The 27,395-nt window shown below is 37.5% G+C and overlaps 1 protein-coding gene across 2 annotated transcripts in view; it reads right to left on the reverse strand.

Annotated features, from left to right (window-relative positions):
• Positions 1 to 27,395, reverse strand: part of DOK6 (docking protein 6) — a 257,390-nt gene that overhangs the window by 175,963 nt on the left and 54,032 nt on the right. For both annotated transcript variants that reach the window (XM_080686943.1, XM_080686944.1), the window contains exon 2: positions 1,418 to 1,525. In XM_080686943.1, the coding sequence (XP_080543069.1) occupies positions 1,418 to 1,525 (108 nt within the window). The remainder of the gene's footprint in view (positions 1 to 1,417; positions 1,526 to 27,395) is intronic.

Raw genomic sequence — 27,395 nt, forward strand, 5'->3', positions numbered from 1 at the left:
TCCCTTGCCAGCCTGGTTGCTCCCAACTGCCTTCTCCTGTCAGCCTGATCTTGCCCCCAACAACCCTCCCCTGCCGACCTGGTTGCCCCCAACTGCCCTCCCCTGCCAGCCTGATCTCACCCCAAATGGCCCTCCCCTGCTGGCCTGATCTCACCCCTAACTGCCCTCCCCTGCCAGCCTGATATTGCCCCCAACTGCCCTCCCCTGGTGGCCAATTTGGGGTCGGTTTCTATGCCAGTCAGTGTCAAAAGTTCCGCCAACCTAGGCAGCCATTGGTTCCTCAAAGCTCACCCTGATTTGGTTCTGATTAGTCAGTTTTTATGCCAGTCAGTGTCAAAAGCTCCACCTTCTAGGCAATCATTGGCTCCTCACAGTCCACCCAGATTTGGTTCTGATTGGTTGGTTTCTATGCCCATCAGCATCTCTGGGCCTATCTCCGGGCCTGATCAGAGAGGCAGGGCTGATCAGCAGCCCCCACGAGAGAAACAGAGGCAGGGCTGCTGGCAAAGCCCGGAAAGAAAGAGAGAGGCAACGGCTGATCAACAGCTGCCACGGAGGCTGCGGATCAGACCCTACCTCTCTCTTCGGGCCTCTCTCTGGGTCTGATCTGCAGCCCCCTTGGCAGTCAGTGCTAGATCGCCATGCCCACACTGGTGGCAGTCAGTGCTGGGTCACCACGGCAACCCAGCACTGACTGCAGGACTCACTTCTGGTGTTCAATCGCCTTCAGTCAGTTGTTGCGGACCCTGGGTTTTTATATATTAGGATTTGAAAGAGAGGAAGGGGAGAGAAAGAAACATTGATTTGTTGTTCCATTTATTTATGCATTCATTGGCTTCACAGGGGATCAAGCCTGTAACCTTGGGGTATCCAGATGATGCTCTAAATGAGGTACTTGGTGAGGGCTCATTCTTAAGAAATTGACATTTCATTCATAAAATTTCTGCCACATCTCTACACATCAGCATATTTAATGATTACTGACTTGGTAAGCCTATAAACAGCAAATGCTGTGTCTATTAATAGGGTCTTTAGCACTATTAACTCAAGCCCTAAAAGTTTTATCTCCTAAATATCACCAATAGTTTAAATCAAAGTAACAAATGCACAACTAACCTGAACAGAGGGAAAATGCTTACTCAGCACCTTGGAAAATGATCTGGCTGAGTTATGAGTCATCTCATTTTGCAAAGCAGCAATAAAAATGAGCCTTTCATTTTGCAGAGGTACCTCTGGCATTTACAGCAGATGATTAAAATAAAGGAGAAAAATAACTTTTGCATTTTATTGGAACGGAGACATTTTATCCTGGCCATGCATTTTTCCCTTGCAGATTTCATTTATCAAAAGAAATGTCTCCGCAAGCTGTTGCCAAGGGTCTAGTTATTCCCCAGCAACTCCCAAGACTGAGACTTACTTTATGGAAGTTTCTGAAATATGCTGCCTTTTCGTCTGGAAATTTTTCTAGCCTTCTGGGTCCTTTACTGGAAGCCTTTTTGAAAACCAACCAGCATCGTCTGAAAATCTGAAAGGAAATAAAGGACTCTTATTAATTATTGCTTTACATGAGTTTAATAGCATCAGGAGTTTATCTATTCAATTAATCCATTGGGAATAATTTTTTTAAATGCACTTAAAAAGGAACAGGGTAGTACAATACAAAACAGAGAAAATGCTCTTGGCAACAGATGTTCAGCATATCCATAACCATTATGGACATTTGCATACGTTGTAAAAAATCATTGCTTGCACCAATATATTTTAAAGGTTTCAAATAATTCCGATAATTTTGAGAATTATTTTACATATAATGATACCACCAGACAAAACTGTTGAAATATGCCATTGAATACAAATGAGTTCCCGCTAATTTCACAATGATTTGGATATTGTTAATCAATATAGCTATTTATACATATCAATACACGGCTGCCAAAATTTATTTTATTTTATTTTTTTACATTTTTTGAAGGATCATTTTACTTATGAGGGAAAACAATTATCTGACTATCATGCTGATTATTTCATGCAATCAAAGCAGGTTCTAAAATATTCTTTAATTGGTCCACTCATCTGGTAACCAGTTTACTGCATGAATTCAACTTTTTAATTTCTCTAATAGATTGTTATTTCATACAAAATTAGTCAATCAAATTTGTAACCAGTGTGGTCACCACATTAATTATTGCAACCTCTAATAAAGAGTACCCTCTTTTTTATAGGTACTCTCTTCCCCCTAGGTGCAAAGATATATATAAAATTTACTCTCTTTCTAAAATTACCCTCTCTACATTATAATGTGAAGTAATTTTTTCACAGAATAAATAATTTCACTCTGTCTTTAATATAAATCACACATGCTTATATTAAGATTTAGGGTCTTACATGGTAATGCCTAAAGATAATTTTAAATCAGAACAATTTTATTTTCAGTGAAGGTTCTGCTATTCATTAAATGCCTTGTCTTGCAGAAGTTATTTTATCTTCTCTAAGATCTAACTTCCTCACCTATAAATTACAGTCCATGTACCTCATGAGGTTGCTATTGAGAATTTAATAAGACAGCCTGCAGACAGCATCTAGCATGTGCTTGAAATGTAGTCCACACACTCATCTGAAACTCTTGGGTTTTGGAGACTGCTATGGACTGACTTATGTGCCCCTCAAATTCGTATGTTGAATTCCTTACCCCCAAGAGGATGGTATTTGGAGCTGGGGCCTTTGGAAAATAATTAGAATCAGATGAGGTCATAAAGGTGGGGCCCCCAGAATAGGATCAGTGACCTTATAAGAAGAGACCATCAGAGAACTTGCTCTCTCTCCAAGCTTTCACAAAAAAAAGAGGTCATGTAAGGACACCATGAGAGGGCAGATGTCTACAAACCAGGAAGGGGACTTTCCCCAGAACTTGGCCATCCTGGCACCTTGACCTCAGACTTTCAACCCTCAAAACTGAGAAGATAAATATCTGTTGTTCAAGCCCCCAGTATATGGTATTTTGTGATGGAAGTCCAAGCTAAGACATATTTTAGATTTCATTTTATTAGAAGAGATGGTGGTAAAGATAGTGGAGGCCGTTGAAGTAGTAGCAATATTGTGGAAGTGAAACACAGTTACAGGAAGCTGCATAGAACTTTGAGAGATCGTAAGCAGATAAATAAAAATATCATTGCAAAGTGGGATATACATAGATAATCAGTATTTATCTCCTGGTTATTTATTAATAGATTTTGAATTCTAGCCAAGGTAGGAAGGCTCCCATTGGATGGAACTGGGACCCAAGCCTGGAAACAGGGTTTCTGTTCTTTCCTACAGAGGAATGCTTACCCCTGGACCCTATGTGCTTATTGCTCTTAACTCAGGAACCACAGTGATGTCAAATGAAGCCTTACAGTATTCATGGAAATACACAAATACACATATTCACTGACTCCAATATCCCATCTCGTGTGTCTAATTATTTTCTACTAAAGAGCAAGCTAAACATGAGTCAGAAAGCATAAGTGTGCTATTCAGGTATTCAATATTGCTACAGAAAAAAACATGATAACAGATAATAAGAAAAAATAGATTTAGTATTTTCAATACCATCTTATCTTTTTGCTGTTACATTAACAGAAACAAACACATACAGATAAAACTGTCAAAGACTTGATGTAATAAAGTATTTATCAAGACAAGGCCCTAAAGTTATTATTTTCTTATTTTGGAACGATTTTAGATTTATAAAATATTTGCAAAAATGGTGCAGAGAGCTCCTGTAAAAACTTTACTTATTTCCCTCTGATGTTAAACCCAAAATAATCATGGTACAGTTTTCAAAACTAAGAATTAACATTGGTAAAATACTGTTATATTTAAAAATCACCAGTTTTTTCCACTGGGGTCCTGTTTTGTTTCAGGATCCAATCGAAGACACCCAGTTTCTTAAGTTGTCCTGTCTCCTTAGCCTCCTCTGATCTTTGATAGTTTCTTTGTGTGTTGTTGTTTGTTTGATTGTTTTTGCTTTCCATGACCTTGACAATTTTGAAGATTATTTTGTACAACGTTCTTCAATTTCTGTTTGTCTCAATTAAGTTGTTTTGATATTTCAAAAGTCTAAGGACAATCTCACAATAAAGGGACTCAAACAAATAATTTATTGGGAAGAATAATATGAATTCATCATGACTATGGGATAGTTACATTTTGATCAGTTGCATACTTGAATTTTTAAAGTTAAAGTAGTAAAAGAATCATTTAATAAATGCAGAGGTTTTGTTGTGTGTTTTGGACTTTTGGTTCTTTTCTTGGACCCAGTTTTAAAAAATGTTTTGCTGGTAATGGGAGTGAAATAATGAAAAGCCCTGGTGCAGAAGATGTGGCAGTGCCCCATCAGTGTGAAGTCAGATTCAGCAGGAGTGGGCACTCTGAAAGCAGCCTCCATTCCAGAAGCAGGAAATCAGTGGAAGCATGAAGTGAGCAGCTCTCTGCTACTCCTCTGCAAAGAGGGTTTTAATAGCATACTACATTCTGCTTTAGGCCCTAGAACTGAGGCCTTCTAGGAGTAGGTTGGAGAAATTACAGGGATGAGCAGTAAAAACGCCTGCTTGAGACCAGGAAATCAGTCCTCTAAGGAAAACACAAAGGAATAGGTTTTATTTTGCTTATGCATGAAAGATACAAATTTTTCAAGACTATGAAAGAGAAGCACATAAATAAAATCAGGTACCATATTTTTATTCCCCCGCACCCCCATGAGACAAAATAGAAATGTCCTTCAGAGTGGGAGGAGATGGTGTGTTCTCCAGATACTGCTCTTCAAGGGCATCTAAGGATGCTGGTTAGCAGGAGAGTTATTGCTTAGATTCACTCTCTCCCGCCGTCTGTCTTGTAGCATGACACTCCTGCCTGCCCCATCAACGGTGTAGATACTGTTTCATGCTCTCCTGAGGAAATCACTGATTTTGCCTTCTCGTTCAGAGTTAGCTCCTAAACATACCAGTTGTCTCACCAAACAGGCTCCTGGGTACCCTTTAGGATTTCCTTCTAGAAAATTCCATGTGGTTGCCAAGACTCCAGAAATCCCCAGGATCTCCAGCTGCTCTCCAGCCTCCGCTTTCCACTGCATTAGCCAGCAGGTCAGCTCGCCTCAATTAAATACCCTCTTAATTCCTTTCCATTTTCCTTCAGAGCAATCCCTTTTCCACAGTGCTTTCTCCTTTTCAAGGTGATTTTACTCAGAGGGCATCCTTTGTCTATTTAAGACTCACTGTGAAGTAGATGGCAGATTTCTTGGCTTTAGCTCATAACCATAATTACATTATTTCACTAGGACCCGTTCACAAGCTTTAACTTAACTGGAGGTCGGATTTAATGGGCCTATTCTATCACAAGATGTTGACCTAAGGAACCCTGAACTTCAAATAGGATTTTGGTTAAGGACACGGAAGAATTTTTGATCATAGGAGTCCTTTAGTAGAGGGAATCACAGAAACTACCTCTCTAGAGATGTTAAAGACTATAGAAGAAAGTGACATATCTGGGTTGGCTAATACTTGTGCTCCCTCCTGGAAGCATGGTACTATGTAAATGATAACTTCGGGTTTAGAATTCAATTATTTATTTACAACTAGAGGCCCAGTGCACGAAATTCATGCACGGGGGTGTGTGTCCCTCAGCCCAGCCTGAACCATCTCCAATCTGGGACCCCTTGAGGGATGTCCGACTGCCCGTTTAAGCCCTATCCCGGTAGGATTGGGCCTAAACGGGCAGTCGGACATCCCTCTCACAATCCAGGACTGCTGGCTCCCAACCGCTTGCCTGCCTGCCTTCCTGATTGCCCCTAACTGCTTCTGCCTACCAGCCTGATCACCCCCTAACCACTCCCCTGCCAGCCTGTTTGCCACTAATTGCCCTCCTCTGCAGGCCTGGTCACCCCTAACTGCCCTCCCATGCAGGCTTGATCACCTCCAACTGCCCTCCCCTGCTGGCCATCTTGTGGTGGCCATCTTGTGTCCACATGGGGGCAGCCATCTTTGACCACATGGGGGCAGCCATCTTGTGTGTTGGAGTGATGGTCAATCTGCATATTACTCTTTAATTAAATAGGATAGAGGCCTGGTGCATGGGTGGGGGCCGGCTGGTTTGCCCTGAAGGGTGTCCCGGATCAGGGTGGGGATTCCCTTGGGGCATGGGGCAGCCTGGGCGAGGGGCCTGTGGTGGTTTGCAGGCCTGCCACACCCCCCGGTGACCCAAGCGGAGGCCCTGGTATCTGGGATTTATTTATCTTCTATAATTGAAACTTTGTAGCCTTGAGCAGAGCCAAGCCTCCTGCTTGCTCCGTGGATGCAGCCATTTTTGTTGGGATTTATGTATCTTCTATAATTGAAACTTGTAGCCTTGAGCCGAGGCCAAGGCAGGCCAGGGCTGCAGAAGCTTGGCTTCCTCCATCGCCGGGGGCAACTCAAGCCTCCTGCTCTCTCCAGCTCCGTGGCTGCTGCCATTTTTGTTGGGATTTATTTATCTTCTATCATTGAAACTTTGTAGCCTTGAGTGGAGGCCTGGACTGATCAGGGTGTGTGGAAAGCTTGGCTTCCTCCATTGCCAGGAAAACCCAAGCCTCCTGCTCACTCCGTAGCCGGAGCCATCTTGGTTGGGTTAATTTGCATACTCGCTCCTGATTGGCTGGTGGGCGTGGCTTGTGGGTGTAGCAGAGTGATGGTTAACTTGCATATTACTCTTTTATTAGATAGGATGGTGTAACAGATGAACATATTAAGACAGCAAATAAATAAATAACAAAGCCCATGCAGGCATAGTTATTGCAGGCTTATGCTCTGAGTAATTTTTTTTTCCTTCTTCATTGCTACTTTATGTATTTATGTGTTTTTTAAACTTATTTTTATTGTTGAAAGTATTACAGAGGTCTGAGTAATTTCAATTACTTAAGTCCTAGGCCTTGGTCCTCTCACAAAATGTTTATGTACTATTGAAAGATAAACTTTTAAAAAGAGTAGTTAATATACATAAAGATATGTCCCTATTGCTGTATAAACAAACACCTACCTACTTAAATATAAATGAAAAGACCAAATAATTAAAAACTTCTTCCACTGGAGTATAATTTAAAGTTCATGGTTATGAGAAATTTCTCGTCAACTTTGGAACTCAAATCTTTGCATCGTCATTCACCATTGTTTAAAGCCAGATATAAGTATTGGTATCCACTGACACTGAAAAAAAATGCTTAAAGAGCAATATATCTATCTCAATTTTTCTCATTCCACGTAGTTGGAAAGACCAAAACACATGTTAGTGTTTTCTGATTATATTGTTTTTCCTTATCTTATTCAGAAAAATAATTTTGAAATTCATAAAGGATAAATGATGATTCCAAAAGTGGCATGAGTGGCAATTTTTGAGGTGGCCGTGTGTGTGTGTGTTTTTTTTAATTTATTTTCACCTGAACATATATAGTATTCTCTATTGCATCTGTCTGCCATGAGATGAATAAAATACAGGGAGAGAATGAACATGTGGTTTAGAGTCACAGCCAGAAATGAGATGCCTCACAGCAGCAATGAGTTTTCAGTGAGAGTGTGAAACTGTGGTCATTATCATGAGAATAAGACCTGGATGTAGAGTAGACCCCCTTAGCAGTATCCCAAGAGGTGGCTTTCTAGTAAGGCTCTTCCACCTCCCTCCTTTCTTAGAGCCCCACACTGACATGAGAGGAAACAAAAAGTCCTTTCTCTCTGCTCAGGATGTCTAAGAAAGAAGCATGCCTTTTGGGTTTTAGTTTCTCAAAAATCAGAATATTCTTTGGCTCTATATCAACATATGCTGTTTGAAATTCAGGGTGTTTTATTTTCATCAGTCAGTTGTAGAAGTGAAACTTTACAATCAGTGCAAACTATTCACACATACAACCAGCTTGTTTTTATTTTATGGACCTGGTGAGTACAGGGTTGGAGCCAACATCCCTTTCCTGAAATTTCAGGATTGGAATTTTCAACTGACATTTTGAGCAGTAAATCAAATGTCTAAATCAAAGCTCAAAACATTTTCTCTCTAGTTTACTTCTCCTCCTGGATTTATTTCCTTTATTTGATAAAAATATTTAGGCACACAGCTTCAAATGTTGGTGTCAGCATTGACTTTTTTCTTCTTTTACTGAAACCATCCTAAAAATCCAAAAGGGAGTTGCCACTGTGACATAGTGAGAATGGCTAGACTGGAGGAAAAGAGTACATCTCAGAAAGAAATGAAGCATAAAAATAAAAATAGTAGAGAACTTTCAAAATCAAAGAGACTTTTCAGTTGATGCAGCAGAAAATGGGAATCAATGATTAGTTATATTAAAGGAGTGATATTATAAAAATGTCATTAGGTAATTAGAACATTCATACCAGAGAAGGAGATTACAACTCAACCAGTGTTGAAGACAGTGAACAGAGAGAAGGTGAACCCATGATGAAAATGATTATGAAAAAAATTTAGAACTTCACAACACACTCAATACGAGTTAAAGAGAGAGATGAATTAAAGATATATCTAAGTTTTTACATCTACATAGCTACATGAATGATGCCATTTATGTCATTGTCAGAAAACCAAAAAAATTAGAAGTTTAATATTAGATATATTGAATTTGATATGACATTTAAACATTTGCATTCCAAAACTGCTCTTGAGAAAGTTATAAAGTGCACCCTTCCTGTAAAATGGATGTTTTTCAGGCTACACCTTACAATAATTTCTTACTATTAAATATATCTTCTTCAAAACAACAAGAAAGCCCACTGCATGGGAGAACATATTTGTCAATGTTATCTCTGATAAGGGTTTAATCTCCAAAATTCACAGGGAACTCATACAACTTAACAAAAGGAAGTTAAACAATCCAATAAAAAAAATGGACAAAGGACTTAGACACTTTTTGAAAGAGGACATACAGAAGGCCAAGAGACATATGAAAACATGAAAATCAAAATGACAATGAGGTACAATCTCACACCTGTCAGAATGGCTATCATCAACAAATGGACAAACAACAAGTGCTGACAAGGATGTGGAGAAAAAGGAACCCTTATGTATTGCTAGTGGGAATGCAGTCTGTTGCAGCCACTGTGGAGAACAGTATGGAGTTTCCTCAAAAAATTAAAAATGGAACTCCCATTTGACCCAGTTATCCCACTTCTAGGAATATATCCCAAGAAATCAGAAACACTAATCAGAAAGGATATATGCATCCCTATGCTCATAGCAGCACAATTTACAATAGCTAAGATTTGGAAACAGCTTAAGTGCCATCAGCAGATGAGTGGATTAGAAAACGGTGGTACATCTACACAATGGAATACTACGCTGCTATAAAAAAGAAAGAACTCTTACCATTTGTAACAGAATGGATGTACCTGGAGAGCATTATGCTAAGTGAAATAAGGCAGTCGGAGAAAGATAAATATCACATGATCTCATTCATTTTTGGAGTATAATGAACAACATAAACTGATGAACAAAAATAGATCCAGAGTCACAGAAGCATCAAACAGACCATTAAGCCTCAGAGGGAAGGCAGGGGAGGGTGGAAGTGGGGGGGGGTAGGTAAGAGATCAACCAAAGGACTTGTATGCACGCATATAAGCATAACCAAAGGACACAGACAGTAGTGGGATGGGGACATGTGCTGAGGGTGGGGGGAGGGGCCAGGGAGAAGTCAATGGGGGGAAAAGGAGATATATGTAATAATTTAAACAATAATGAATTTAAATATATATATATATATATATATATATATATATATATATATATCCTCCTTGTGAAAGTATTATCTTACTTTAGTTTCTTGATTAAATTTGCATACCCATCCAATGTTGATTCTTCCCTGCTACTCAACACTTGGTGTTTTTGCTGCTTCTTTAAAACTATAAAGTTTAATATGTTTAAAATCAGCAAACATGCTTCCATTACTCTGTTTAAAGTTAATATACAGGGTGTCCCCCCAAAATGTATACACACTTTAACAGCTGATAGCTCAATTTTGAAAATGAAATATATTTTTAATAAACACTGCCTTTATAATTATTCAAATGTGTGTATACATTTTTTGGAACACCCTATATATATATCAAGTTGGCTTAAGTCTACATACTTTCTGAATTGTCTTGAATGGAATCTTTAAACCTAAAATAGAACTATTTTATGTCTCTAATAAGTTGTTGCTCTTTAAGTACTGACAATACTCAGTTGTTGGTTTTACCTGAGGGACTTATACTATGGTTTCAAATGATGTGAATTTTCTGGCAATAAACTTGATTGTAACTGAAGTTACTGCTTTTACTTCAATGGGCCATAAACAGTGGCCAGATTTGTTAATGAATTGAAGGAATTATTAAAATGTTGATTGTGAGTGAAATTTTGCAGTTATTTAAAAGAAATTCCAGAGCTTGTAGGAGCAGTAGTCACTAATAATTAAACTCTCTCTTGTATATGTACTACATAACACACATTATCTTAAAGATGTGTGCATCCTTCCAAAGACTTTATAATATACTAGATGCTCGATGCACGAAATTCATGCAAGGACCTTGGCCCCAGCCCCTGCCTGCCGCCGCCATGGCCCCTGCGCGCTGCTGCCATCATGGCCGGGGGCCTCTGCCGCCACCCCTGCCCACTGCAGCTTTGCCTGGAAGGAAGGACGTCCGGTCTAATTAGCATATTATGCTTTTATTATTATAGATTCATTATATTTTCATATCTTTATAAGCAATATTTATTATTTCTTATGTTTTCATATTTTAAATTTTGTATTAATAGCATAAAATATCATGTATAAAACATTATACAACCTAATTTTCATAACCAATTATATGATTGAGATTTATCCATGTTGATATATGTTACACTTATTTCTTTTTCTTTTTGCTTATTGATTTGCAGGAATTTTAAAATACATTTTAATTTTAAATCCTTTATCAGGTGGATGTGTTGGAAATACCTTCTATATTCTAGCTTGGCTTTTCACTTCTTTGTAATTTAATTTTTCATGCAGAAGTTTTTAATTTTAGATTAGTCAAATTTGTCAATTATTTCCTTTGTGGCTATACATTTATGACTTCTCCTTATTAATAGAAATGCATAATCTACTTACTTTTATGTGGTTACTGACATAATTTAACTTTCCACCATCTAATTTTTGTTTTATTTTCTTTTTAATATACTTATTTTGCTCTTTTTTCTAATATGTGATGGATTAATAAATTTCTTAGATTGCCTTCCTCTTCCCCCTCAACAGCCTTTGAAACCTTTTCATCCCACTCCGTAAAATATATTCACTGAGTTGGCAAAAATACTGAATCACCCTCAGATAACATCTCTCCGTTTCTTTTCCTTTTCATTACTAAAACCTAATGGAATTTCACTTTAAGAAATACTTCTCTAGTGACCTTTCTGCTGATCTCCTGACTTCACGTTTGTTTTACTCCAACCCAACTTAACTATTGCTGCATGAAATGTCCCCACGCACAGTTCTGGTCAGGTATCTCATTCTACCAAATAACAAATGAACAAAGAGCAACAATAAACCTTTCAATGCTTCACCATCGCCCATTGCTTCTAAAAGAAATTTCAAATGCTGAAGCTAGTCATTCAAGAACTTCCATGAACTAATCCTGAAGTCTTGTGAAACATTCATTTGTCACTTCTTCCAATAAGTCCTCTCCTAGAGTTGCATTGCTCTTTCTTCACTCAATTCCTACCCCTTCTCATATGTTCTCAGTTCATCTAAATCACAGAGAAATGTATATCCTAAATATCTAGAAGGAACTCCTTGTTCTCAAGAATTGGAAACCAACCAGTGAAGGAGAATTACCAATTTATTCTGATAAACTGAAAACTTCAGCACAGTTGTAACATGTCAAGTCTGAAAACTCAAGTGAGAGGAGAGAGAAAAAAAAAGATGACAGAAAGGAGTGAACAGAGAAAGAGTTTTACTTTACTCTTTATAAAACCTGGGAGGCCTAAGGCCAATACTAGGTTCGTTTGTGATTAACCCAATGAAGAACTCTTTAGTTATAAATAAATTCTTGCCTCCAGACAGACTGTTTTAAAAATACTCCTTTAAAAAAGCTCTGCATTTTTTCCAAGGACACAAGTATTGTGCAGTAATAAGTGATTTCTTTAAAAAATCAAGGATAAAAGAACATGTCAAGTTCACTCCATAAAGAAACACTAGAACTACAAAAATGGTTTCCACTACAGTCTTTAGGGGTAGGGCCTACCAAGATGAGGCTAGGAGAGAAGTCTTTCAATTTATCAGTTACAGGCCAGTAATATTTCTTACCTGTCCCTGTCGATAGGGAATATTAAAATATGATCAACAAGTGTTTAATGTTTCACAGAGACATTTTGGATTTTAAAGACAATGTAGGGTGCAAAGAAGTTTGATGAAGAAAAGCCTGAGGCAGGGGCATTCCATAGCTGGCTTCATTTGTAATAATGGCTGATACATTTAAACATTTTAAAATGTCAAGCACTCTCTCACTTAATCCTCACACCAAAAAGGTGGTGTAGCTACTCCTATTATTTCCTTTTTATAGATTAAGCAACTGAAGCTCATAGAAATTGTCTACTGGCCTCAGAGAACCAAGACAGCATATTGCATGGGGAAGTGGAAGAAGGAAAAAAAGGTCAGGTTGACATTTAAAGGGACATGGAGAGAGGGATTCTGAGGAGGACAAGCAGAAAGGGAACAGGAGTCACTAGAGAGCAAAGTATCCCAGTGATTAAGAGAGTAGGTAGGAATACAAAGAATGGCATAGTAAAAGATAAATAAATTAATCATGTAAGGTGCTTATTTTAATTACTCTTGTGGGGGGTGCAGCAAAAGGCAATGTGTAGTTCACTTAAAAGAAATAATAATAAAAATTAGACACTAGGTCCATGGTGTAATCTAAAAGCTACAGGATTTGCTCTAAGACTTATCTTTCTCCTCATGTTTTCATACTTATCTTCCAGGTAGGTTCTCATATATCAAAATAACATTTCTATTTGCAAAATGCATTTTTCCAACCAAGAAGATCCATGGGAATAGAGCCTATTTACCCAGTATTTCAATAAAATAATGATAGCCCTGTAACTTTATGGTATTTTTCATATATCATGATCATAAAACATCAAATTGAACACGACAGTTTTATTTGAAAATCTCTGCTTAGATACAAGTCCTTTTTTAAAACCCTTCAATCATTTCTCCAGAAAAAATAACAATACGAAAATCTGCCGAGGGAGCTTATTGTTACTGGAAGCCATATCTCTGTTACATCGTGGACATGGTGGGCTCTGCTGTCAATACATTTTTGAGACGTGCTGTGATAAAATCACATAAAAGCAGAGAGAGTTCCTCCTGTAAAAGAGATTTTATTGGGACCATGGTCAGGTAATATTGATGCTATCTTTGAAATGTGGTTGCCGGATAAAGGTCATAAATTATTCCTTGTTCAAAAAACATAAGATCAGAACCGAAGTAGAATTTTGCAAATCTATGTCAAATTCACAGCTCTTCTAGACTTAAAGAAGTGATCCAGCTCTTATCAATATGTCTTATTCCTGGTAAGTGCTTAATAATAAACTATGTAGATTTCTAAATGTAATTTAATCAGTTCAACAAATAGTCATAGAGCACTTTGTAATATAAGGCACTGTGCTAGGCACTGGGGAATATGATCATTAGTGAATCCTGACTGGAAGGAACATGCAGTTTATTGAGGGTAGTCCAGTACACAAAAATAATTTCAAATCACTAAAGAAAGCACCTTGATAGTCATACGCTCAGGGTGGGCTGAGACAAAGCGGGGACCCTGGCACAGCCTGGGAGGAAAAGCTCAATAAAGGAAAGGTGATTAGTGTAAGATTCAGTTAACCAGGCAATATCACAGGCAGAAAGCCGAAGTCCAACATTACAAAGTCTTTTACAAAATCAAAAGGAATCATCTTTTTAAATCATTTTATCTCTCATTACTTGAATAGGATTTAAATACTTCATTCTTGTATGTCAATGTGTATATTCTTTTGTCTGCATAATTTTGATTAAATAATTTAATATTTATTAAATGTATCCCTCATTCATTCAATCACTAGCCAGCTAAGATACTGGACAGCTTTCTGAACCACTTGGAATTTCTTATTCTCTCCTGTAAAAAAATGAGTTTAATTAAATCACTGTTAAGAGTCCTCTTAAAACAAAAGTATTGTGATATGTTGTGTATATATTTATATACATAATTTATCTGTTTTATTGTTCAAATTTAAGAATAAATAAAAAATAATGATGTTTATAGAGATGATGACAGCTATACTAATTATAAAAATTTCAACCACTATAAAATTGTAAAGACAGAAAGGCTTTCACTAAATAGAAATAACTATAACTGTTAAACTAGCCATTATTCTATATAGATTCTTTGTTCATGTACATAGATAAATGGATGAATAGTTAGAGTAGATTTTATAAAAAACATGAGCTATGTTTAGTAAGACTATATTTAATAAAAAAACATTCAATTTACTTTTTCATTTTAACTATATACTTATTTAGCAGTTTGAATTCCTTAGTCTTATTTTTACTTATCAAATTCTGATAGTTTCTTTGCATTCTACCCATAATTGACTAAATTATCTGAAGATCAACAGATTCGATGCTTAGCAAATCCTTTTCCCATAGATTCTCTATTCCAGAGGTAAGTATACCCACAGATGTTGCAATGGACCTGATTTTATTGCCAAATCACGTGTTCAAAGAAGGGTTTGTACCTATATTCCTTGCGTTCTTACATTCTTGAATATTGCCATGTGTCTTCTTTATTTTTCTTCTTCTATTTGCTTTTCACATTTGTTGCTATATTTCTATTCCTTTTGCTAACAATCTGGTCCAGGAACTGATTGATTTACACCGTGAAAAATGTCAAATCTTATCTCCCTAACAGATATCGCTGGCTCCAACCTCTTCCCCACCCTAACTTTTATAACTGCTGGAGGACTAATATGTCTGAAATGTTCCTTTTCTTACATTGAGTCCTGTTCAATGGCTTTCAAAAGATTCCTGCATCTTCTTCTTGCCTTTATAAATATCCTCTCCCCACACTTCCTCACTCACTCTGTGCAGAAATCTGAACAGAGACTGAATCCCTGGCATTTCATGCTCACTCAAACTTTGAGCAATCTCTATATATAAAAGCCTAAGTGACCGTCCAACCGTCTGACCATTCGACCAGTAGCTATGACACGCACTGACCACCAGGGGGTAGATGCTCAATGCAGGAGCTGCTGAGCTGCGGTGACTTGGCAGCTGCAGTCTCAGATAACACACCCGGAACCAGAGAGGAGGGACCCCGATTTTGGGGTGCGTCACCCAAGAACCGCCCTCTTGCAATCCAGGACCCCTTGGGGGATGTTGGAGAGCCGGTTTCAGCCTGATCCCCACAGGCCAGACCAAGGGACTCCACAAACCAGTGCATGAACCTGGCACTAGGCCTCTAGTGTTTAATAAAGGGATTACTTAATCAGCTATGGGAAGAGTCTAAGAGCAACCACAAGTGAGAGTTCAGAATCCCAGGGCAGGTAACAGTGGATGCTAAAAGCACACAGACCAGGCAGGGTGAGAGGATGGAGCAGTTACCACAAACTAGAGACCAAGAAGGCTCTGTGGAGAAGGCTGCCTGACAGGAACTGAGCTGAAGTTGAAGGAGAGCAGTAGCCCTTGTAGACTTTCCAAGTTGGGGCTAAGGGAAGGTGATAAATTTGCTCACCTCATTCCATCCTCTTCCCTCCTCTGATATTCTGCTCCCTATTGGCTGGCCCTACCCAGAAGTCAGAGGCCATGTGTCTTCTTTATATTCATTGACTATTTGGCTGAATTAAATTTCTTTGTAAACACTCGATTCTGTGAGACCTTATGCTACTTATGTAGATACTGAGTCTGGCGCTGGTCCTTTCCCTATTCCATCTCCATTTATTTTTTGGGCAGGGTTTTCTATTTCATTATTTTTCAAGAATTCTTTCTAGGTGTTATTTTTTTTTTAATATCTTTCATGTTTTGGAGTGTGTCTGTTGCATTGACATTTGAATCATAATTTGGCCAAGTAGAAGATTTTTTGGATAAGACATCCTATCACTCAAAACTTTGTAGGTATTACTATATTATTTTCTGGAAACAAAAGTTTCATAAGAAAATTTGAGGCTTATCAGAATGATCCTAGCCTAAGTCATTTTGACATCCCCTGAGGGGTCCCGGACTACGAGAGGGCACAGGCTGGGCTGAGGGAACCCCTCCCGCCACCCCAGTGCATGAATGTCATGTACCGGGCATCTAGTATATAATAAATGTGAATTTATTTTGAATAGACTTGTATATAAGTGGCATCAAAATTAAAAATAAATTAGTCGGGTTCTTATTTATTAGATTGAAAGTAAGGTCATATATTTGTCTGCAAACATCTATATCTAATGAGATCATCTTCATCTAAATGATTCTAGTTTTAATTTCATGAATGAGAAAATTGAGACTATATAATTTCCCTAAAGTTACTAGCACTTCTTAATTAAATATTTGGGTTTAGAATTCAGTTCAGTAATTCTGACCTAGTATTTTCCCCATTATTCCATACTTCTTCCCATTAAAAAGTGAGACAGTTATATAATGATTAATACAAGGTCTAGTTTTGAGTAGTCAATTTGACTTTAATTATAAATTTTTCTCGCTTGCACAATTACTATTAAATATTCACTTTATTTAATAGCAACTGTGCAAGAGAGAAAAATGATTTCCCTTACCTTACATCTAAACAAGGCTGACCTGATTGGATGGGTGATCCTATTAAATCTCTTGCTATTTGAACACACACACACTCACACAGGGATTTCTGGCAGTGTCCTCCCTCCCCCATCCTCCAGTCTTCAAGCATCTGCTGCATAATCAAACATTTCTATCAAAGTATAAAAACTAATAACTTAGGAATTATAAAAAGCAAGCTGATTTTCTTGATAAGGATCTAAACTTATATAATATAGAATTCATTATATTATCACTTAAATTTAAGTACTTAATTTTGCTATTGGGTGCTGAAAACAAAATAATGATTTTGTCCATATGGAATGCACTTGAACATGCACCTCTCATATTAGTCATTGAAATAAAACAATTACTAAAGTTCCTTTTTCCTACAGTTGTCAGGTTAATGATTATATTCGCATAATATGAATTGATTCCATTTTTATATTTTTCTGTAACATAATGACTAGTATCTTATTTTTATTCAATTTGACTGAATAGAAACAAAAACTGTTGGCATAATGTTAGATGTGACTTATTCTGCATGATAGTAGACATAAAAAGCCACACTAAAAATAATTTTTTAGACAATAATAAGAGCACAATTGAAATGGTTGAAAATGAAGGAAATTTTTCAGAACAAATTTTGAGTTAATATTGGAATGATTCTAGTAATGTGTGTGTGCAAGTTCATTTAAACAAACAGTGCACAATCCTATATAATAAAAGCCTAATATGCTAAGTGTCCAGTCATCTGTTCAACTAATCAAAGTGTAATATGCTAATGATATGCTAAGGCTGCTCAACTGCTCTCTATGACATGCACTAACCACTGGGGGGCAGATAGTCAACCAGTTGACCAGTCATTATGACTTGCACTGATCACCAGGGGGAAGACGCTCTGACAGGTAGGTTAGCCTGCTGCTGGGATCCGGCTGATTGGGACTGAGTGGGACAGGCCAGACACACCTGGAGCCCTCCCGCAGTCCCTCTCCTGCTGGCCAACCTCCCGTGTCCCTCCCTGGCCCCAATCATGCACTGGTGGGTCCCTTGGCCTGACCTGTGCCCTCTTGCAATCCGGGACCCTTTGGGGGATGTTGAAGAGCCTGTTTCAGCCCAATCCCACAGGCCAGGCCGAGGGACCCCACTGGTGCATGAATTCATGCACCAGGCCTCTAGTTTTATATAAATCTGAAGCAGAGGATTGAGTGTTTTGTTTCATTTTTGTCAGGAGTATGAAATACTGAGTTAACATAAACATGTGATATCTTTTTTTTAAGAACATATTCATACTGTTATTTCTCCCTATTTCTTTTAGAGTATCATAGCACTCACCACCTTTCACTATGATTGTCTGTTTTCGTTTGGTCCCAAAAGAAGAGACTTTGAAATTGATGGTTTTCATAAGGCCATTGGCTGAGGAAACAACACACACATTTATGAATATTTAACTTCCACTGACATTTGAATTTTTAAAGCAATTTTATTTCCATAAATATCTTAAAGCTATTGACAGTGGATACTCATTTAAAGAAAAATATTACCTATTTGTTAAGAAACCTATTACCTAACCTATTCCATCAGACTTTTGAAAGGTTAAATAAGTTCTGACCAGAATCAACAGGAAAAACTTTAATTTCCACCTTTTTATAAAATGAGAAAATGCCCTTTCTTTGCTTAACATATATCATTTTCATGCAGAATCCTAAAAGTATTTCTATGTAGATAAAAATGATAGTAAGAATTCTACAAGTATGTCTGACAGGTGCTCTCTAAGATCCCGCCCAATAAGACTGCGCTGGTGAAGCAGCCCTCACGACACCCACCTGTGAGGACAGCGGTTCCCAGAGAATAGTTCACAGCCCAGTGGTCTCAGCATCACTTAGAATAAATTAGGAATCAGAATCCCTGTGGGTGGGCCCAGCAGCATATCTTTTAACGACTTTTCCAGGTGATTCTGATATTTTGGACCAGGATGACTTCTGGGAATATGGCTATACCATTGCTCCTAGCTTGACTAACTCCAGACAGTGTTTTTACTAATTCTAGGCCCCTGACTTCCATTTACTCTAGAACACCTTCAATTACAAACTCCTTTCCTGTCTTAGATAGTCTCTCAACCTCGGGACAGTTTTGCATACAGACAAGTCTTTCTGAAGGACCTGGGAGCAATCCCCTTGAAATGTAATCATTGAGGAGCAGGCCCCTGTCTCCCAGTTTCTGCGGGAGGGCGGGAGCCTAACTTCTTAAGTGCCAGTTAGCAAACACAGATGGCTTAGTTACAAGGACAAATGACTTCTCCAATGCCCTAGTATTTTTCTCCTATCCCACCCTAGTGCTTAAAAACCCTCCTGTCTTTTAGAGGAGTTGAGTTCAATCACTGTTCCCTACTGCAATGATCTTGAATGAAGTCTTCCTTATCTCTTTAACTCTGTCCATTTTTTTTCTTTAAAACTCCTCATCCTTCTTAGTTCTCTAATCTTTGGTGATGTACTTAAAGCAGCATCTGCCTGAACCTCATGTTACCTGTTTAAAGCTTCAAATTCAGGTAGGCTTGGATGCCAAGGCTCGAGGTGCAATCTGGCACAGATGAAGCATGAGGACCACTCAAAGTGTGTTTGTCCTTAAGATGCAGCTACTGTCTGTCCAGTACATACAGTATAAAAGATACGCCTTCAGTCATGAGGGTAAGTAAAAACGTGGCATACACAATATCGCATGATACACAGAGGTAGAGGGCTCTGAAGTCAGAGACCTGAGTTCTGTTGTTTGTTAAGGGTGTAATCCTGTTCTGTTTCCTGCACTGGTGGGGCATCAATTCAGTAGTCCATAAAATGGTAATCATACTAGTCATAACAATAATAATTGCCTTTCAGATGATCACATGCATAGCCTCATTTTATCTCCAAAATAACATTATGGTACACCATCATAATTCTAATTTGATAGATTTAGAGTAATGGTTAACAGACTAGCCCAAAGCTTTGCAGCTAGAAAGTACCAGATACAAGACACAGACTAAGCCTCCGTAATTCCATATTTGGTATACTGGAGTTGCAAAATGCTATAATGTATATTAAATGCCTCATGTATTATTATAGCAACATTTTAGAGATTTGTGGAACTGTGAAATAGAGTTGCACCAAACTAAATAGTACTGAAGTTTTAAGAATAACAGTTTCATTTACATAATGGAATACTATGAAGCTGTAAAAAAAAAATCTTATTCTTTGGGAGAGCATAGATGGACCTGGAGATCACTATGCTAAGTGAAATAAGGCAGCCAGAGTAAGACAAATACCATATGATCTTACTTGTATGTGAAATCTAAAGAACAAAGTAAACTAACAAAATAGAACTAGAGGCATGAATACATGGAACAGACTGACAGATGTCAGAAGGGAGAGTGGGGGTCTGGATGAAATAAGGTAAAGAAATTAGCGAAGCACATATATGCATAGGCCTTGGACACAGACAACCATGTGGTGATGGCCAGGGAGAGAGGGTGGTGGCTAGGTGGAGGTGGGCATAGGGGAGTAAGTGGGGGATATCTGTAATAGAGTCAATGATAAAAAAAAAGTAAAAACAAAGAAGAGTTTCATTCCCATTTGGTTATCACTGGCAACCCTATGAAACAGAGGAACATTAATACTAAACCTGAAAGGATGAATATGTTGAATTTTCATAAACTAAGTAGAAACAGTCTTTCCTGCTTAGTAAGACTAGGTAACAAAGATTTAAAGAAAAACAATACAAGGGGTATTTGTGGCAGAGGGTGTACTTATTCTGTGGTGGAGCACTCATTACTGTACCCCACAATCATTGTTTTACATGGCAGGGGCTGAGACTCAGCAAATACTTGAAGTCCTTCCCAAGTTGATGTCATAGTGCCATAAATAATGCTAGTTACAGAAATAAAGGAGGACTGCAGAGACTGCAGACAGGGAACCTGCTTTGGAGAACACAGTTTGGAGTCTGCTGAGCAATGACACCAGTGTCTGAGATGAAGATGCAAAATACTGCTGACCGGGGGAATTTATAAGAAGTAGCCAGTAGAAAAAGTCATAATGCCATTGAACAATGATTGGTTATTTGGAGAGGGGCATGAAGGAGAAAGAAATCAAAGAGGAATTCCAATTATTAAACAAAGACTAGAATGGAATTTATGGAGCATTCAATAATACCTGGTGCATAACAATGACAGAGTCAAGGCAGTAAATAATCTAATTTACTATGTAATTACCTTTTATTGCAGATAGTGAGGAGAATGTGCACATGTGTGTGAATGCAGAGACACACACACACACACACAGAGAGAGAGAGAGAGAGAGAGAGAGAGAGAGAGAGAGAGAGAGAAAGAGGAAATAAGAGTACCAAACCAACACACCGCACTCACTGCAAGATCTGACTACAAAAGTCAACAACCCCAAAATGGAGATGTTCTTTGGACCTTTCAGGTCAGCAAAAATTCACTTGTGTTTTTTCCTTTCCTGGCAAGAGAATGATAGTGAATAACACAATGTGAGCACTGCTGATTGCCTACTGAGGCGCTGTTTTAGTAGTTTCCAACCAAGAGAGTGTTGAGTAATGTTACAGACATCATGATCATGTGGAAGATTAAATAATGAGGTCCAGGGAGAACTCCAGAAAATGATGGATACTCCGATTATGGAGATCCAGTTTTATTAAAACCTACATTTAAGTAGAAAGTCAACAAATAAATGCTGGCTTGGGGGCCTATTTAGAGTTCCTTACCGTTGGGAAGCTGGCAAGATTCGAGTTTTCTTTGGGAGAAGTGCTCTTACCAGCATCAAGAGTCTGGCTACACTTCAGGGAATCTCCTGGACAAAAGCCCAACACAGAAGTCAAAGTTCTCCCTGTTCTAATGCACTTGATTCAGAAGTCTAAGGTGCTATTCAAACCTATTCAGGGGTGATGCCTTTGTTTATTTCAAAGTTACTTTCCATCTTATATTAATTCTAGGTATCTTAGTAAATTTAAAATTCTGAAAGGAATATGATTAGAGAATATTAGAGTTATGTTTAGGATAATAATTGTATCTGAAAGAATAAAGGAAAGACTGGTGAAAAGAACACTTGTCCTCAGTACTAGCCTGAACTCTAGCCTGGCTCTATCATTACTTGTGATGTAAATAATGCACAGCCTGTGTCTTGGTCTTAGTTTATGCATTCATATGATGAAGCACATGTCCTGGAAGATAGCTTTTACAATTATGCTTGTAGCCAAGTTTAAAGTTCATTAATGGGTATGGAAGACAGAATCACTAGTTTGTATAAGTACGAAGTCACATCAACCAAAGCTCAGCATTTGCCTTTTTAAAGCAGGCTCTCTGCACAAATCCATAGGTAGACTTTCAGTGGAAAATATGGATATCCAAGGTGGCATGTAGCATGTGACTAGATCATCTGGCTGGATTAAAAGCATGAAGCCGCCTCACTGAAGTAAGTGAGGGGATAGGTGCTAAGTTAAGTGATTGGAAATGAGTGGAGAATGTAAAACTAATGGCAAAAATAACTATCCATGTGCACTAACTAATAAATCTGTTTCCAACAAGAGTACTGTTAATAATCAGAAAGCACTGCTCATGGCTACCAGGATTAAACAACTATGCAGTAGATGGTGGAGGGTGGGAACCAGGTTTCCTGTTGTAGGAGTGGAAGGTTACAGGTAAGCAAAAGGGCTAGAATGATCCATGTGATTCTGGGTGAGATATAAAGACAGATAAATGGTTATATATAGAAATATTTATCCATATGGGTATATACATAAATTAGTATACAGACATATATTTTCTTGCTCTCTCAGCAACTTAATGTATACAATACATATTCTTCTCAAGTGCATATGGAACATTTTCTAGGATAGAACATATGCTGAGCCATAAAACAAACTTCAACATGTTTAAATAAATTGAAAACACAGGAAGTATGTTCTAAGATTACCATGAAATGAAATTAGAAATCACTACCAAAAGAACTTTTGCAAATTTTATATGACTCAGCAACTCCACCCTTAGAGATTGATTCAAGAAAAATGAAAAATATGCCCATACAAAAACTTGTACATAAATGTTGATAGTAGCATTAATCATAGCCAAAAAAGTAGAACCAACCCAAATACCAATTACCTGATAAATAAATAAATCAATGTAGGATTTCCATATAATGGAATATTATTCAGCAATGTGGAGGAATGGAGTACAGATACATCCTACAACATTGGTAAACCTTGAAAACATTATGCCAAGTGAAAGGAGTCAATCACTTGACTTCTTTACAATACAAAAAATGTATTGTATGATTCTATTTATGTGAAATGTCCAGAATATGTAATTCAATATAATCACAAATCAGTAGTTGCCTAGGGTTGGGTGGGGGGATTGGAAGAAAATGGTGAGTGACTGTTTATAGTTATGTGATTTCTTTTTATGGTGATGAAAATGTTCTAAAGTTGGTTGTGGTGATGGTTGCAAAATTCTGTGAATATCTCAAAACCATGGAATTGTACACATTAAATGGGTAAATTGCATGTGAGTTATATTTCAATAAAGGTGGTATAAAAATTTAGTAAGGAAATAGGAGTGTGTATAAATTTATTATACAATTATTTATTTCTATAAATATAATGAATAAATTTTAAATTATGCTGATAAGTGCTTCTCAAATTTCATTGTGTATGTACTGTAGCTCATACAAAAAACAAACAGCCCGGACAATGTGGTTCGACCTATGAACCAGAAGTTCACGGTTCAATTCCTGGTCAGGGCACATGCCCGGGTTGCGAGCTTGATTCCCAGTAGGAGATGTGCAAGAGGCAATCAATTATTCTCTCTTATTATTGACTAGAGGCCCAGTGCACAGATTCGTGCACCGGTGGGGTCCTTCAGCCTGGCCTGTGCCCTCTCACAATCCGGGACCCCTCAGGGGATGTCAGAGGCCCGGTGCATGGATTCGGCCCGATCCCCACAGGCCAGGCCGAGGGACCCCACCAGTGTACAAATCCATGTACTGGCCCTCTAGTATGCATATAAGATCTTTGGTTAATCTCTTCCCACCTTCCCCCCTCCACCCTTCCCTCTGAGATTCATCAGTCTGTTCCATGTTTCCATGCCTGTGCGTGAGCATCTTCCCCCTGGTGGTCAGTGTGTGTCATAGCTACCGGTCGAATGGTTGGTCAAAGCATCATTAGGCTTTTATATATATAGATGTTTCTTTCTCTCTCTCTCTCCCTTCCTCTCTGAAATCAATAAAAATACATATATTAAAACAAACAGGACACAGGTTAGATTTATGCATGACTCAAAAACTAGGAATGCTTTTTACATTTTTAAATAGTTGAAAAATAACAAAAAGAATATTTCATGACAGGGAAAAATTATATGAAATTCAAATTTCTGTGTCCATAACTAAAGTTTCATTGGAACCCAGCCATGCTCATTCATTTATACAGCATCTATGTTTGTACTACCACGGCTGAGTTGATTAGCTGTGACAAAGACTTTATGGCCCATAAAGCCTAAAATATTTACTATGAGACCTTTTGCAGGAAAAACATTGCTAAATTTCCCAATCATGACAAGTAGCCCAGAGCAGGGAAATATATAGCTAAGTATAGTTGTGGATGTCTGAACTAAAGCAAATGCAGTGAAGATGAAAAGTAGATATCAGATTCAAGTTAAATAGAACAATAGGATAATTACTCATTCATTTTTATTCATTCATTCTAAAGTCACTGAATCATCTGAATATCTCCGACCTTGAAGATTTTGCTAGTACACTGTGATTACAGTTGTACACACTAAACAGCATTTAGAATCTGTTTAGGTAACTAGAAGACACTTCCAGTCCACGTTGCTAGTGTGGACTCCAGTTGAAGTCACTACACATTCCACTCAGCTTAGGAAATGTGGGCACAATGAGAGTGACACCCTAGTTTCCCAACAGATCAGCAGATGTGCTCTTAACAAGCCTTTAAATTACATAAAATATCACATGAAAGTAGGACAATGTTTAATAAAATACACTTTCTGCTAAGGGGTGATGATACCCAAAATATTTGAAAGTATTGTTCATTTCTTCTTCTTTTCTTTTTTCCCTTTGGTTTGTTTAGGTTGTTTAATCTAACACAATTTTAAAGTGCTTAATTTTCAATAACTAAGTCACTCCATAACTTTAATTCTTATGCAGAATTGTCCAACCTGATTGTAATAGTAACAAAATCACAAAATTAATGTGTTTCTCAAACACAAAATTAACACAAAACATCTCATATATTCCAGGATAAGAAGACACTTCATAAGGCCCACAGGTATGGATGAAATTTCTTATAATATAATTAAACTTCTGTACCTGTGCATTTGTGAAATCATCTCTCCACTATCTCAATTGCTGAAAAACTGAGATGGAAGTTAGAGAGACATTTAGGACTGTAAATTTTTGAATGGGTAATAACTTTAGATCAAAATTCCAAGTCAATATTTAGCCCTTAGATCATCTACACCTAATGCATTTGCAGACTATGATCATTCATTTTCTATAGGCCACGTGACTATAACCATCACTGTAAGGAAAAGAGATTCTTGGAGTCAGCATCGATGCTGACAAAGCTCTATTTTCTTGGCTCAGTTACAAAACACAGAAGCAAAACAAACAAAACCAATGAGATGGAGAAAAATCACGTGGTAGTGAAAAAGTTTCTTTGGTGGCAGATCAATATTGATAGTGTCTGAAAAAAAACATTAAAGTGAAAATATTTTTAACCACCAAATAAAGCATTTGTTTTGAAATCAAAATAGAAAAGCATGGATAAACCCAATAGATCATTTCTATGACATGTATTGCCAATTTTAGAGTTTAAATTTAGACTTGTTTATTTGAATGATAAACTAGGCAATACATTATTTTTCAAGTAAAATGTATATTACATGCCTGTTGTTTTATTTTCTAAAAAAGAATTGCTTGGGAACCACTCATGGACCATAAATGTGAATATAAATATTCCAATCAAATACTTCAATTTATCATATCTTTGTCTCATTCCTTATCCACATTTCATAAAATAATTCTTCTAGATCAAGATGGTGGATCCCTGAGTACTGCTTCTATTGTTCACCCTGTGTCATCCGTGGAGGAAATATAACTTCATTGAATTAATACTCAGGGTTTTACGTGCACCTATGCTATGACACTAATTCTTTATTTAATAGTGACGTGTTTGTGTTTCTGCCATTGTCAATAGACCAGGCCTTATTATAAATTCAGAAAAAGTAACATCCGAATCCAGAGCATGTTGTACAATGCCTAGAATATTAAACTTTCTGGGATGACGTGAACTTTGTAAAACTTTCTGGGCACATTGAGACATACAAGATGTAGTCCCTGCCCTCAATCTGTACATTTGCAAGTCTCTTGTAAACTCTGGGATAGAAATCTAAATCATGTTGGGGATTCCAAAGCTACAGGAAAGTAAGAATTGAGTTTTGGTGAAAATTAATCTGTGGTCTAAAGAGTTTAGAAATGCATACATCTGTTTGAGAACTTTATAATTCAGGTTAGCATGCTTGAAAACTCTGAGAAGCTCAACAATGAAGAAACACTCCTTCAACTGTAAGACTTCCCCAAACTTATTTGATCATAGTTTGAGAGACAGACAGATGGGGTGGGGCGGGGTGTTGATGTGGGAGACTATTATTATCTCTAGGAAAGTAGTCTTACACAAGATGTTTGTTGATTTTTTCCTCCTGAAAACTGCTGACATAAAGTAAAGTTAGGCTAAATAAGAGTGAAAAGATTTGTGTCCATATATTTCTCACTTTCAAGTTATTTCTCCATTGACTTCTTTGAGTTTTCTCTCTTTGTCTCTTTTTAGACATGTGTTTATTTTTTTCAAAGCTATTCTATTTTTGTTCCATCTGAGCTGTAGCAGCAACAAAGAGTATTAAAAATAGCTTTTATCTTTTGTAGCTCATGCCTAGATCCCTCATTTATTCTGCATGTCACTGCCTTTGTGGTAATGTCATCCTTAGATGGCTCAAAAACAAAGAGAAACAAGACAAATAATTGACCAACCAATGACAAGAAAGGAGGTTATCTAGTGACTATCAGAAAACATTGAAGCTGACAGGCTGCTGGATTTATTATTAGGTTCACCTTAGATTCAGAAAGCAAAAAAAATAACACAATCACATTTCTCACTCCTTTCATATGCATTAGAACAGTTATCTGACCACAGAGATATGAACATTTTTCTTTAGATAAACATTTACACAACACCCCTCCTTTCCATTCATGCTTCTATGGTCTAGAAGTCTGGGAAATGACTGACACAATACCTGATTAACCATGCTGGATAAGATCATTTTGATGTAAAAATATTTGTCTCATCTTCTGTGTGTTAATGTTACAGTGAAAACCGGTAAGCACTTGGGAAAGAAAAAAAAAGGAACACTAACATCCTCTTAACCTTAACAAGAGCATCTCACGTGTGAAAAGACAATCGGAAGTTATTAAAGAGTCACCATCAATCACTTTAATAATTTCCTACCGTGTCATCGTGTTAACTGAGC

The sequence above is a fragment of the Plecotus auritus genome, assembly GCF_963455305.1.
Source record: "Plecotus auritus genome assembly, chromosome: 8".
Lineage (NCBI taxonomy): Eukaryota > Metazoa > Chordata > Mammalia > Chiroptera > Vespertilionidae > Plecotus > Plecotus auritus.